The sequence below is a fragment of the Chinchilla lanigera genome, unplaced genomic scaffold (assembly GCF_000276665.1).
Source record: "Chinchilla lanigera isolate Chin_1 unplaced genomic scaffold, ChiLan1.0 scaffold00021, whole genome shotgun sequence".
Classification (NCBI taxonomy): Eukaryota; Metazoa; Chordata; class Mammalia; order Rodentia; family Chinchillidae; genus Chinchilla; species Chinchilla lanigera.
In genome coordinates this window covers 15,421,096-15,436,810 of record NW_004955422.1, presented here as the reverse complement: position 1 = coordinate 15,436,810, position 15,715 = coordinate 15,421,096, and the positions used below count along the sequence as shown (strand labels likewise).

Sequence of the window (15,715 nt, the reverse complement as noted above, 5' to 3'; positions counted from 1 at the left end):
GAACCAGGCTTCATAGCACAAGGTGAGCGGTGGATGAATAAGTGGAGCTTCATCTGTATTTATTAACTGCTTCCCATTCCTTGCTGCCTAAGCCTCACCTCCTGTCAGACTAGAGGCCATATTAGATTCTCATAGGAGCGCGAACCTCGCTGTGAGCTGAGCATGAGAGCAATTTAGATTGCATGCTCCTTTGAATCACACACCTACCCCTATACAACCCACAGAAAATGGTCCTCTACAAAACCAGTCCCCGGTGCCAACAAGGTTGAGGACCCCTGTTTTAAGGACTTGAGTTACAGAACTGTGGGGCTGGCAAGTCTAACATTCATAGGACAGGCCAGCAGGTGGACACTCAGGCTGGTTATAACACTGTGGTGTTATAGCAAAATTTCTTCTCAGTTTTTCCTCTGTTGTGCTCCCATAGATTGAATGAGACCCGTGCGCATGTTGGAGAATCACGTTCTGTACTTCTACCATGTGTACACAGCACCCTTGTGGAAATGTGTACATTAGTGTCCAGGTAGGCAGCTGGGTGCTAGCACCTCGTCGTGTGACAACTTTTCACACTGCTCACTTTTGCCACCTCTATCTCTCTCCCTTGCTATGGCTCCACCTTGACTTTGGTCCCCCATTGTTGGAACTCCTCTCATTTCTCGTTGTCTTTAGGATGTTTTCTGTCGAGTTGAATGCTATGGAAGGATCTTGATGCTTAGTCCATGTCAGGATGCAAGGTTTATTCCCTGTTAGGAGGAGGCAACATCCTTACCCCAGGACCCAGAGTGCTGGGCTGCAAGTAAGGAGGCCTGAGGCCACTGACTCCATCACTGTTTTTAAAATTCCAGTGTGCTAGCTTTCCATCACTGTGACAAAATGCAGGGGAAGAGTTTATTTTAGCTCATGGCTTCAGAGGCTTCAGCCCTTGGTGAGGCAGAAACATGGTAGAACAAAGTGGCTCACCTTACAGCAGATAGGAAGCAGAGTGAGGGCCAGAGACAAAACATATCCTTATGGCCACAGCCTTGTAACCAGCTTCATCAAATCAGGTGCTCAGTTCTGCCATCTCTACCTTTAAGGTGCTCTGAATTAATCAATGGATTGACTAAGGTGCTCTGAATTAATCAATGGATTGACTCATTGATGATGTTAGAGCCCTCTTGGTCCCATCACTTCTCAAAAACCTATCAGCCTTTGACACACCACACCCTCTCAGGGACATTTTAGATCCCAACCATAACATCAAGTTGTGCATCTTTATCGCCTCTTCTCCCATAAATGGACAGTTAAAAAGGCTCGGTTGGGATCAGTCTTGCATGCCTGTGTCTGGTTGTCTAAGGATAGTGGCATGTAGGATAATAACCATTGTTGATTTTCTATTGCTTTAGTTTGAAATTCTGTATCATTTTTATTGTTCTTATGTTGTTTTGTTTATGCCTTTGTTTTTGATGTTTTCTCTTTAAAATTAAAGAAAAAATATACTAGCTAAGTGTATTGCTGATGTCTAAGTGTACTGTTGGTTTATTGAAGGAAACAGTTAATGCTTTTTTTTGTTTTTTAATTTTCTCCTGACAAATTTTGCATGCTTATATCTGGTAATTAGAACAACTAACTTGAAGATAACAATACACAAGAAAACAACCATTGCTGAAATCCTACCACCTTGTTTGATGAAGCTCTGTATTGTTTCAATTTTTTTATTATTTATTATTGTTTTTAATTGTTTGATCAATCCTGCATTCTTACATCTGGTAATCTGAGCAACTTCACTGAAGATAACAATATGTAATATAACAACCATTGTTTTTTCTCTTTTTTATTTTAAAGAGAGTAGCAAATGAAAAACAAACAAACAAAATAGAATGGTAGTAGCATCCCAGTATCACAAACATAAACAAATCAAAGCAAGAACATTCAAAGTGAAACAGAGTCTCAAGACAAAATAATATGAATCAACAGTGGTTGTTACATTACATATCACTATCCTCAATTACATTGTTCAGATTACCAGATGTAAGAATGAAAGATTGCTCAAACCATTAAAGAGAATAAGAAAATAATTCTTTGATAAAACATTAGAGATAATACAGAGTTTCCCTAGACCAGATGGTAGGAGTTCACCATTATAATTCTATTGCATATTGTTACCTTCAAGTCAGTTGCTCAGACCACCAGACACAAGCATGTAAAGTTGATCAGAACACAAAAAATTGTAACTGTTCATTTCAATACACCATCAGACATCAGCAATACAGTCATCACAGCTATTCATATATATATTTATATTTTGCATTCCTTATCTTCTTTCCTTCATCCCAGTCATTCCTTCCTTTGAGCAATTTCTTTCCCTTCCCTATCATCTATTGTACATTTTGAGTCTTACCTACTCTTTCAGGTTCCTACACCAAGGTGACAATATGATGTTTACACATCATCCAATTTATTTCACTTATGAGTATGGTCTCTAGTTGCATTCATTTGCCTACAAAAGTCTCAAGTCTATCTTTTTAATAGGTGAGTAATACCCCATTGTATAAAAATACCACAACTTTTTTATCCATTCTTCAGTAGATGGGCATTTGGGTTGTTTCCAAGATTTAGCTATAACAAATTTTCCTGCTATAAACATAGGTGCACATATATTGCTGTGGCATGATGTCTTTAATTCTTCTGGGAAAATACCCAGAAGGGGAATAGCTAGGTTAAATGGGACTTCCAATCCTAGTTTTGTGAGGAATCTCCAAACTGATTTCCACAGTGGTTTCACCAATCTACACTCCCACCAGCAGTGGTGTAGGGTTCCTTTCTCCCCACAGCCTTTCCAGTATTTGTTATTGGTTGATTTCTTGATGATAGCCATTTTTTCTGGGGTGAGATGGAATCTCAGTGTCATTTTAATTTGCATTTCTCAAATGACCAATGATGTTGAACATTTTTCCATGTATTTATTCACCATTAGTATCTCTTCATTAGAGAAGTGTGTATTCATCTCAGATGCCCATTTTTGGATTGAGTCTTTGAATTTGGGGGCCTGATTTTTTTTTAATCTTTATACGTCCTAGATAGAAGTCCTTTGTGGCTAAAATTTTTTTCCCAATTTGTGGGTTTTCTTTTTACTTTATTGGTGATTTCTTTAGGTGTGCAAAAACTTTTCAATAAGATGAGATCCTAGTAGCTGATTCTTTGAAGTATTTCCCGTGCAGTTTGTTTTTTGTTCATGAACTCTCTGCCTACCCCAATGTCGTCAAGATTTTTTACCTAATTTCTCTTTCAATAAATTGTTTCTGTTTTAATATTTAGATCTTTGATCCATTTTGACTTTAATTTAGTGCATGGTGAAAGACATGGGTCTAGTTTTGGTCTTCAGCATGTGGAAAGCCAGTTTTCCCAGCACCATTTATTAAAGAGGCTATCTTCCATCCATTGAATATGTTTGGCCCCTTTGTTGAAGATAAGGTGACTGAGTGTGTTTGTAATTGTATCTGTATCTTTTAATCTGTTCCATTGATCTTCAGGTCTGTTTTTGTGCCAGTACCATGCTGATTTTATCATAGTAGCTTTGTAATATAATTTTAAGTCAGGAATTGTGATGCCTCCTGTCTTTCCTTTATTTCCCAAGATTGCTTTTGCTATTCTAGGCCTCTTCTAGTTCCAGATGAACTTATAACAACCATTGTTAATTCCTATCATCTTGTTTTGAAATCCTGTATTATTTTTATTGTTTTTGTATTGTTTTGTTTTTGTCTTCATTGTTGTTGTTATTTTTATTCTCTTTCAAATAAGAAAAAGCGGGGGCTGGGGATTTAGCTCAGCGGAAAAGCGCCTGCCTGGCAAGCGCAAGGTCGTGAGTTCAGTTCCCGGTACCGGAGAAAAACCAAAAAAAAAAAAAAAAAAAAAAGAAAAAGCTTCGGTTGGAAGCTTTGAAAACTGTTCAAGTGGAAAGATCCATCATTATCACCATCACTACCATTATCAGTGGCCTCCTCACCACATTCATGGTCATCACCGCCATCACCATCATCACTGCCACCATTACTGTCATCATCTTTACTAGCAGTGGTGGTGAACCTATGGCATTCGTGCTGCAATGGGCTGTTTGCATCATTGAAAGCGCTAAAGGGTTCCCATCGCTGTTTAACACCAGCACCACTACTGCTGTTGAAGATACACCCCAGTAATGCTTTAAGTGCTTCTTCTCCTTTTTCTTGTCCTTAACTAAATTATTTTTGTCTTTTCATTCCCAAACCTGAGCAGGATCAGGAAACCTGGAGGCCTCCCTGAAGCAGGTGCTCTAATCCCATGGAGTGCAGTGAAGTCTGAGAACTGACATTTTTCTCAAGATCTTATATCCTTCTGGCACTGCTGGGTCAGTATCAGGATCAAATCATTAAGCAAAGGCACAGCCAGATAAACTCCATGATTTCTCACGCACACAAAACAACTGTGTTCCTAGTGATAGCAAACAGCACCACTACTTTCTGGGTGAGCATATTTGATCCCTCTTAAGTGAGGCAGTCACTCATTCTCTCCCTCACAAACTCAGTACCAAAGTTCCTTTTTCATAATTGGGGGAAGAACTATGAACGGCAAATGGAAAAGGAGGACTTGTATGGGCAAAGATCCATAGAGTGAACTCATTTGTTACACATTATTAAAACACGAGACTGGGAGATACAAAGGAGGAAAACAGCTCCAGAGCTGCAGTTAGGGCCCATTACAGATGCACAGAGCAGCTGGACAAGGACCCCACTGGTTACATAGGCAGCATTTGGAGGGTACAAAGTCAGACCAATTCAACAGCATTTGCCACAGTGCAACGGTGGTCCTGGGTTTGTGCTGGTGCAGTTTTGCCGCCATAAGGGTGTATTAGGTATCCTTCCAGGACTCAGGCGTGAAGGATGACATCTCACGTGTTCACTGTGGTGAAGGTACAGCAGAGGACTGACAGGAAGGGGGCGTGTACACTGGCCTGTTGTTCTGAATGGCACAGAAGGCTCGCTTCCCCAGAGCATCATGCATTAGTTGTAAGCCAGTGTAAAGAGTCAGAAACAGCTCTCTTTTACTATCTAAATGCCTGCCTCAGCTGCTATTAATAAGCAACTTAAGAAACTTTTGTTTAAAGAACCAAAGAAACACGTTAGTCACAAAAAGAAAAGAAAAAGATCTGTAAACCAGGTCCACTAGTCCATAGCTAACCCCAGGGGACAAATGTAGTTACTGCTGGAAGTGAGTGGGCCTGCAGCACCTCACATCCACCATTAGGAAGAGGAAATTGTCCTGGAGGGTCCCTGTAAACTTTACAGACCCATCAGCAAGGCAAGAACCCACTTCCGCCAGCCCCAGTGCACAAAACATTTGCAAACAGCACGACACAACATTAAAGTCCAGGCCCAGCAAGACTGAAGAAGTCAGGAAATTCTTGAATGCAGTGATAACCTCTGGATCCAGTTGCTGACCTGAACTCATTCATTTTCAAGGCACCAAGTCTGTACATATTAGTAATGTCTAAGAACAGCATTCCAAACATCATCTGTGCAACCCAATTCTAAATTAAAGACTTCTCTCAGCTCATTAAAATATAACAGTTATTTCTAAATAAAGAGTAGTATCCTGGTCTCCTCAGTTTAAGTGGCTATATATCCACTGACTGTGTAAAATATCAAAAGGTGTCTCTATGGTCCCACTTGTGTGAAACGTCCAGAACAGGCAGATCTGTACAGAAAATAGATCAGTGAATGTCTAGAGGCCGGGAGGAGAGGGAATGGGAGTGATGGGTTGGGGTACAGGGTTTCCTGTTGGAAAGAGTTTATAATTAGACGGTGTGATTGGCTGTACAACGTCATGAATAACCTCAATGCTACTAAGCTGTTACATGTTCAAATAGTTAAAATAGTGAACTTCCGTGTTATATGTATTTTGCCCAATGTTTTAAAAAATTAGGAGCTGGTGGTGTGTTCCACCTTGGAATCTCATGGCCACACCAGGTGCAGGGGTTCTTCCTACATTCTGGGACAGCACAGAGTACAGGCATAGACTGAGTAACCCCTTCAGCTTGTCCACTTCAGTCAGTGGATGTCAGAGCCTGCACTTCCCCACAGCTGCAGAACCGAAAGCAGCCATGATTTTATTGCCTTTCCAGAATATTCCATGACAGGAGCCTCTGCTTTATTCGTGTCACCTGACCCAGCAGGAAGCAAGACACAGGCAAACCCAGAATCACCAACAACTTGGGGTGCTTAGAGCCACAGCCCAACCTCCAACACGGGGAACATCCACGGCACAATGAGCAATCTCATGTTCTACAGGCGGCGCATGCAGCGTGCAGAAACAGCCGTGGCCCACAGTGGCTCACACACAGGCGCTGCAGGCTGTCTCAAGCTTTCTTTACCTGAAATGGCGTCTGGCTGTTGTAATTTTTCAATTCCTTATTTCCGCCCCGAAATAGCAGCACTCTTGCACAGCTGTCCTGCAAATGGAAATGAAGAAAACTGCTTGTAAAACAATGGCATGGACATTGTTCAAACAAGGCCCCTTGGGGAAATGCACCCTCACCAGAAGTCTCGGATGTGTGCCTGCAAAGTTAAAAGGGTGGTAAGTTTTGTCTAAGAGCAAATGGGCTCTCAGGTGCTGTCAGCTGAGGGTTAACTGCTGCAAATGCTTTGGACAGCAGCTTGGCAGAACCTAGAAAATATTTAAAATGCGTCCATTCCATGAACAAATGATTCCACTCTGGAAGATGGTACTCTACAGAAAGAGAGTCTTGTACATATCTGTAAAACATGTAACAAGGGAAATGCCATAAGCAAAATGCAAACAGAAAGGAAGAAAGAAAAAAATCAACAGATAGCATAAATGTACTACAACAATGGCCTGGGGGGAGCATTCTAGAAAATCCTTCGCCTAGGAAGCTGCAGGACAAACAAGGGAGACAGGTGTAAACTGACAAGCAACACTTCCAGATAGAAAAGGCATGTCTCAGACCAACAGGGTGGGCTTAACTTCCTTTGCATTTTAAAAGTTTCAAATCTGAATCCCTTCTCGGCCTTTTGGCTAAGATCAAGTGCAAATCTGAGTGGCATGAAAGCGGGGTACTCTCCAGGTGCCAGCAGGCACTGACTTCTGGGAACGAAAAGGATCAGGGTGACAATAGCAGGGGTCTTTCTAGATAAATGTACTTTTCTCATCCTTGTAAACGAGCAGGCAGGCAGTCATTTTTTATGAATGTTTATAGTGAAAATAAATCTAACCCTGTCCATTTATTTGCACACTGGTCTGGGTGAGAACCACTTGTTGACTCCTTTTAAGCTCCCAGCGAGGCAGGCAGAGGGGATCACTACAAATACAAAGGCAGACAGCAGTGCTGGCAGTGGTACTGGCTAGGGCCATGTGTCCATTAATGGGTACAGGTTCTGAGAAACACGTCCTCAAGTGAGTTCATCATCACTGGAACTTCACAGAGTGGACTTCCGCAAACCAAGTCGCCTACAGTGCCACCAGTGACATCATCTGATAGGAGCACCGCTGTATGTGTGGTTTGTCACCAACCAAAATTCGCTGTGTGGTGCGTGATTACATAACAGTCACTTTGCCTAATGAATGCAGCTGGCTATTTAGAATAAATTAGGGTTTAAGATGTGCATTAAATGATCAGTGTAGGCTGGGGTTCAGGCCCAGGATTCTGAGACCAGGGAGAGGGCAATCAGCCTACCCTAACCCAGGGCACTTTTTCTTATTTGCTGATTGCAGGACACAGTCCAACCCTGAGCTGGGCACATTTCCAAGGCTCCACCTTGACATAAGTCTAGGTGTGGAGGACAGGAAGGATTACCCAGACTCGATACCCCCATAATTGTTCAGTGAAGGAATAAATGAAATAACTAGCCAGAGACTCCTACTTGGTGTTAGCTGCGGGAAATGACAAGTCAGAGACGTGCAGCGCAGAAGGGCACCTGTCCTAGGGAATGGCAGGGCCCAGGGAGGGACACTGCATAGGCCCTCAGCCTGGCAGCAGAACAGATTTAACACAAACGCCCCAAATCCAGAGGCAGCAAGTAGACTGATTGCTGTCTAGGCCTGGGAGGGTCCATGCATCACAGTGGCCACTCACAGGTCCAGGCTTTCTTTTGGGTGATGAAAATGTTCTTATATCAGCTGTGGAGATAAGTGCAAAACTCTACAAGTAGGCCAAAACCCACAAGAGTGAAGTGAGTGGAGTGTGCACTGCATCTCAATAAAGATGCTATATATTTACAAAGAAGAAAGACAGTGAGCTACACTGGCAGGAGGTCTGTGTGCCCTGCTATGAAGGCCACATAAGCATAGGAAGTAGCTGTGAGCCAGGCAGGGTTGCCCCTCTTGGGACCTGGGACCAATGGTAAAGTCAGTGAGGAAACCACTTGCAGAAAGAGCCACCAGAAGCCCCAGGCAGAACCTTCTCTGTGAGCTCCCAGTGGTGGCACTGAAGGGAGGCCACTGCTACAGAACCAACCTGGGGCCCTGGCTGCACTCATGCCCGGTTCTATGCAGGACATTACCTACATGCCTGGCACATACCACCTCAAGTCCCCTCTGGGGCCATCTCTGGGCAGAGGGGCTGTGTCCTGGGATGTTCAGAATCCCCTTTGCTGGGCATGAGTTGCCTAGCCTGGCCTGGAGGGCACGCTGTGCCGCGAGGTGTTCTCCCCACTGCAGGAAGGCCAGAGTGGCTGGGGGCAGGGGCAAAGGCAGGGTGAATCCACCTCACACCACTCCCACAGTGCTCTGCACCAATTCCAGTGGGAAGGAAACCCACACAGGTTTCCCTGTCCCCTCCAGTGGTGGTTCTCATGGGGGTGCTTTTGTCCCTTAGTGGACTCCTGTCAGTGTCTGGAAATCTCTTTGCATCATCTTACGACAATCAGCAGTGCTACTGGTACTTGGTGGCCTAGGATCAGGATTCTGAGGCTCACTACAATTCCTAAGGTGCTGGAGTTATCCAGGGCCCAGGAGGATGGCTCCTGCCATGAGGCCTCTGATTGTTATAACAGAGTAGGCATCAAATACTTCCACAACCTCATAAGAACACCCACCCTGCTAGCCTTGGGCCCCAGCTGCTCAGACCCTAAGAGACACCAAGCCCATGCTAGCCCATTCGGGGTCTCTTCCCTCGATTGTGTGTGGGGTTCAGGGGGTGGTAGCTTCCAACCTGTGGCAGAGACGCCAGCTGGCAGTATCCACCAAGGCTCGCTGGGGGCCTTGGGGAGACCTCTACCCACGATGCTCAGGAGGACAGTGGCCTTCCGTCAGCCCCACAGAAGCAGGCACAGAGCTGACAAGTGCCCATGGGACACCAGCAAGGGCACAGAGGTACAAACAGCACCCCACCCAATCTTACTTTGGCTCTCTTTAGAATCAAAAAACTTGCTCCCAGGAGGCAGGATATATGCAAGTTTGTGTGCATGTGTGCAAGTGTGTGTAACTTCTAGATAAATTGGTCTGGCCTACTCACCTTTGATATTTAAAATTTCCTCTGATCCTTCATTATCCAGGGCAGAAAAACAAACACTAGGCTGTTTCACTCCCTCTGGAGCTCTTAGAAAGCCAGTGTGAGGCTGAGGGAGTCAGCAGATTAGACACAATTTGCTGCTTACAATCAAAGTCCTAATTAGTTGATTGCATAAGAGATGAGAGGATATTCTGATCACAGTATTTTTTATTAGAAATGTAGAACTGAGGTCTGAATAAAATTGATAAAGCATGCATGTCATTCTGTGCACCTGGATGCTTTTTGATTTTATAGAAAGCGTCTTGTTAAGGCCAGTCATCATCAGTAGCTGTATTGCTATCACCATGATCACTACCATCACAACTGTCACCATCACCACCACCACCATCACCATCATAACCATCATTACCATCACCATCATTACAATCATCACCACCATCACCATCACCACCATTACAACCGTCACCATCCTCACCACCACCATCCCCATGATCACCACCACCACCATTACAACTATCACCATTACTACCATCACAACCATCACCACCATCACCACCATTACAACATCACTACCATCACCACCATCATCACCATCACTACCATCACCACCATCATCACCATCACAACCATCACCACCATTACAACCATCACCATCACTACCATCACAAACATCACCATCACTACATCACAATCATCACCATCACCACCATCATCATCACAACCATCACCATCATCACCACCACCATCACCATTATCATCATCATCATTTTCACCATCATCAGCATCACCACTGCCTCCACCATCATCATCAATACCTTCACCACCACCACCATGACAGCCACTATTTTCTGAGCACATATTATGTACCAAGCACAGTGCATGTTGGCTTCCTATTTGTGGCCTCTTGGAAGCGCTGTGAGTTAGGGAAGTACCCAGTCATTGACAATAAGGAAACGTAGGACCCAAGATAGTGAGTTACCCGCAACAGCAAAGCTGGGTGACAGTGTAGATGCAGTGGCCTCAGACCACTCGGCCTCCTTACATCACTCAGACTGCTGCTTACCTTCATGAAGCTTGTCCTGATTCACTTTTGTCCCATCCCTGGGACAGTCCTCAGTGTGCCTCGTATAACCCGCAATTCTACTTAACAGGCCAGAGTGGTCTCTGTCATCTGTACCTGAGCCTGGTGCAATCACACACATAGCATGTGTGTAGGCAAGGGGACACGGACACAGGATGCTCAGCACAGTGGTGGCAATGGGGAACAGAACACTGCGTAAGTACAATGTGCAATGTGTGCCAGACAGGGGCCGGGATGCTCCCTCCTCTGGACAGTCTTTTACACACACCTGCACGATGCATGAAGCAGTCTCGCTTGGAAATGCCTTGAAGTGAGGTTTGGACCAACCTCTTTAACATATCAGAAGGACGCACCAGCAAGCTGGAGGAGGCTATGGGAGGAAAGGAAAGACCATCCTAGGACCCCAGGAAGGCATGAAACTCAGGAGGACAGGTCCTAGAATACTCACTTACATTCCAGATGGACATGGTGGCCATAGGGCTTACAAGCACAGAGCCTGTGAACCTAACCATAGCCCTTGGAGGTAAGTCAGGCAGTGAAAACCCCACAGTGTCCTCTCTGGTGTATCTCCACAAGATGCAGAACAGGGACATCCAGGCTGCAGCTAGGCCAGCAGCAGGTTGCTCATGATGATCCCATGTCTCTAGGGAAAGGACGGCTCTCTGCATACCTGCAAAGGCTCCCTAGCCTGTTGGATAGAAGGCACCCAACTCTGGGAAGGGGCAGCATGGCCTCCTATTCCAAGACTGGGCAAACTGCTACCCACAGGCCATACTGGCCCACTGGCTATTTTGCAAGTAAGGTTTGCCACACTTTTTCACTGACACACTGACTATGGCTACTTCTGCACTATGAACAGAGCTGAATAGTTCTGACATGGCCCATGTGGCCCTCAAAGCCAAAAGTGTTTACTAACTGATCCTTTATAGAAAATATGTAACTAATCCCTATTCAGAGGAAATGCAGTGAGGGTTTTCCTGAGAGCACTGGCCAGCTGGGGACCTTCCTACAGCCAGTGAATGAGGAGGGAGGACAGATGCGGGTATGCGGTGTGACATGGAGCAGAACCAGACCCACGAAGAACTGGGAGCACAAACTGTCAAAATGCTTTAACCTTTCCCAATGAACAAACCAAACTGCACTTTCAGGAAAGACCATCTTTTCCACAATTATATCAAGTGACAGAAAACATGATTTCCTACTTTTTTATGATGAAATATACTGGGAAAAATTAGGGAATGTTTTCCCATCTAAGGCAGTAATTAAGAAGCAGCTGTTGGTGCAGATGTTTTTGCAGCCACAGTTAAGCCTCATGATGGGTGTTTCTAAGGCAGCTGAGCAAGTCACTCTGTGCTCATAGTCATCCTGTGTCCACATACTCGGCGTGCCCAGAAACACCACCATATGCAAATCACATGGGTGCAAATCACATGCTCTCCACAGGAGGCAAATGTACTGCAAAGTATTGGGCAGAAATGCCCCTTCAACCCCATCCAGCCTTGCTGTTCTCCTGTGTCAGGCATGGGTAGACCATGAATGATGGTAGTTTATGCCCCCTAAGAAGCTGGGGTAAGAGGAGGAAATGTCACAGAGAACACAGGTGAGGCATGATGTGCTGATCCTGTGTGTTTCTCCCTGATTATGTTTCACAAAGGACTGCAGAGTAGTAAACCCATAAATACTATCAAGGAGTCATAAGGGAGAGCTTGACTGGATACAGGATGTCTGTCTTAGGTCTTGAAAGATGTGCAGGATATTTCCAAAGCAAAGAATCCGGGAAGGTTTATAGCTAGAAGCAAATGGGACTTTAGAGCGGCCAGGGCTGGGAAGAGACCTAGGTGTGGGCTAAGCTGGAGCTGTCACTCTGCGCCATAATGAGAAAGAGGATGGGATCAAGGATTTGGAATGGGAAGAGAACATTGGTGGCTGACAGAGGACGAACCCTGGGCTCTCTGATAGAGCCCTTCTGCTCCTCCAGGAGGAGCCCCGACCCCACCCCACTCTGCTGGGCCACTACATGTAGCATCGTCCCCTCACCACCCTCAGCAATGGGGCTTCCTTGAACTCAGAGAAAAAAAACAGGAAGGAGGAGCAGAGGAGACCTCTAGAGGTGTTGGCCTGGGTTGGCCTGACCTTGAGCACCAAAGACAAAGTTCTCTTGAAGCAATTCCTGCCATTCACCTGCATCCCTGAGCCTGGGTGTTTTCAGGTCTCCTGTGAGGTAGTAGCTTGGCTGTGTTCCCTCCCATCCCCTGTCCTTCCCAGTGCACCCACGGTGCAGGGTGCTTCGTTCCTACCACCAAGTGTTCCTTCTTTCAGAGAGCAGACAGACCCATGAGCCTTCAGGGTCTCCCAGACATGCTTGTCACCCACTGTCCTTGGCTCCCATGGTTGGTCTGACACAGGACAGTATGTGCGTCATCAGGTCTGCTCATATGAAGGCCCAGCTCCCAGACCACACCCAGGAGGGAGAGTGAGGTCTTAAACAGACACACACACATGCATGTTCACAGCAGCAGCATCCACAAGAGCCTAAAAAGAGGATGGCATCCAACTGTCCCTTCATGGAAGGGTGGTATCTTGGTGAATTCTCATGGCTGAGACACAACTCCTGACACCCACAACTTAAAGGAAAAAAGGTTTATTTCAGCTCACAGTTTGTAGAGGTACAGTCCATGGTCAGCTGGCTCCAAGGCAGGATGACATGGTAGAGGGGAGCTGCTCACAGCATGGTGGACAGGAAGCAGAGGGAGATCGAGAGAGGAGCCAGGGAAGGAGATGTACCCTTCTAGGTCACACCACAACCCACCTCTTCTGACGCAATCTCACCTTCTAATAGCAGGTCGGGTGTGAGTCCTCATAATCCAATCACCTTTCAAAAGCCCTGCCTATGATCACATAAGGATTTGAGGGGACATCTAGATATAAACCATAGTGAATAAACAAAACAGGGTCCACCTACACAGTGCAGCAGTATGCACCCTTAAGACAGGGCACTCTGACACACACTACAGCATACAGGACCTCGAGGAAAACTGCTGAGCAGAGCAAGCCAGGCACAGAGGGACACATATAGGATTCTACTTTTAGGAGGTCCCCAGAGGCCTCAAATCCACAGCAACAAGAAGTAGGATGGGGGTGCCAGGGCCTGGAGAAGGGATAAAGTCAGAGACAGAACTTTGATTTGGGGAGATGAGAAAGTCTGGAGATGGATGCAGGTGACAGTTAGACACACGTGAGCATACATAATGCCCCTGCACTGTGCACCTAAAATGATTTAAGTGTGACTTTTGGTTATGTATATTTCACCAAAACTGGAAATAAAGCACCTGGGGTCACATCACTGTGAGACTCGGGGATGGAGCAGAGCTGGCACCTCAGGTGTGGGAGGTTGTGAGAGCCCTGTTCTGGCATGCTTTCTGCAGGGCCAGCAGGCACCATGTCAAGCAGGCCCGCGTCTAGGCCCAGCCCTACAGTATCCAGCATGACCTGGGCCTCACTCTGCTTCTCCAGAGCTCTGTGTCCCCTTTGACACAGGGCACAGGTTCCACACAGGCAGCAGGGAGGGCCATCTGGGACAGCACGGCCAGGCCCTCCTTATCCTGGCACCCTAGGCTTTGGGTAGAGGATTGCATGTCACTGACCTGGTTGTAGAGGGCGCAGATGTGCAGGGCCGTGTTCCCCGAGGCATTCTGGGCGCCCATGTCTGCGCCATAGAAGAGTAGGTGCTCCAGGTGCTGCACGTGTCCATACCTGCAGGCCTGAGACACAGAGGGAGCAATGAGCAGGGTGACTTCCTCTGGTCTGGCTGTGCATCCATGAAAAATATCCTGCTATTCATGCACAACCACCCAAACCCACTTGCAGGCACAGGGCTTATGCAGACCACTGCCCACCCAGCAGGGCTGAGGCCCAGCCTTTGAGTACTCATGACCAATTCAGGGATGTCTGCTTGGTTTGTTAGACAGGGTTTCTAGGAAGGGTCTCCAGTCTTTCTTCTCTGCAAATCTAGGGGGCCACACAAACATAGATCATTCTTCTGACCTCAGTGCCCAGCTCCACAAAATGCAAATTGGGGCACGTAGCCTGCCTGGTGTCCCAAGCCCCAATGCAGTAGCCAGGGAACATACTTGCAGCTCTCATCCTGGGCTGTGTCCAGGGGAAGAGCTCCACTGTCCTTCTATGTGCAAGGAATGGTCCTGCGCTTGTTTCAAGTATAACAGCCTCTGGGTAGGTGGCAACAGCCCAGAGCAGGGCTGCCCCACAACGTGACCTGCCCCTTGCCAAGCCTGATTGATTGATGAACCATCAAGGGTCCAGAGTCCAATGGACTGGACTCAAACCACTGACCTTCCATTCATCAGGGCTCTGACCTCATCTGTAAACAGAAATGATACTCCCTTTGCAGGTCTGCATGAGAATTACATGGGGCAAGGCCCCCGAAGGCCTCAGATGACTGGGCACCTTATCAGGACCCAGAAAACAGTATGGCCCCTTCCCATTCCAGCTCATAGGAGTAGGGAGTCCCTGAGCCGGTGGCCAGGATAGTTCTATCCAAAACACACTGCCCCACACTCAGAACGGTGGCCCAGGAGAGGGAGAAACGCACATCCTGACCCAACCCTTCCCACCCCAGAAATCAGCAGGTTGGCCACACCAAGGGCAGCAGTTTCGGGTGGTGACAGCATCAGCCCCCAATAAGCGCAGACCATACAGTGACCATGTTTCTGATCACTGAGAAGCTAGCATCAACTTTACAAGGTCTACCAGAAAGAGCTACACCTCGACAGCTAATGGAAAAGGCAATAGGGAAGATATTGAGAGTATTCGTTGGATGAGCTTTAAAATAAAATTAAATTAAATAAGGAAGCCATTTACAGGGGCTGTGTCCTACTGTTGGTGCTGGTAGTTCTGCCCACCCCATAGCCCAGCTCTGCACAGAGTCTGCCTTCCTGGGAGGCTGCCACTGTACCCTCAGCAATTGGGCAGGGAGGGCGTAGCTCGCTCCTGCAGATGAGGCTGTCACTCTAACATCCCAGGCATGGTTCAGGGACCCAGATGGCCTGAAGCCCCAAGGCAGGAATATCTGTCAGAACTGCAGGACAATTATTGACCTTGGGGGTGCTGGGGCCATGTACACGAAGGGAAGAGTATGG

At 46.4% G+C, this 15,715-nt stretch overlaps 1 protein-coding gene across 3 annotated transcripts in view; it reads right to left on the bottom strand.

Annotated features, from left to right (window-relative positions):
- The window catches only part of Shank2 (SH3 and multiple ankyrin repeat domains 2), a 522,268-nt gene that overhangs the window by 381,257 nt on the left and 125,296 nt on the right, over positions 1-15,715 (bottom strand). For all 3 annotated transcript variants that reach the window (XM_013514155.1, XM_013514157.1, XM_013514156.1), the window contains 2 exons: positions 14,204-14,320; positions 6,383-6,460 (listed from right to left, as the gene is read on the bottom strand). In XM_013514155.1, coding sequence (XP_013369609.1) covers positions 6,383-6,460; positions 14,204-14,320 — 195 coding nt within the window. The remainder of the gene's footprint in view (positions 1-6,382; positions 6,461-14,203; positions 14,321-15,715) is intronic.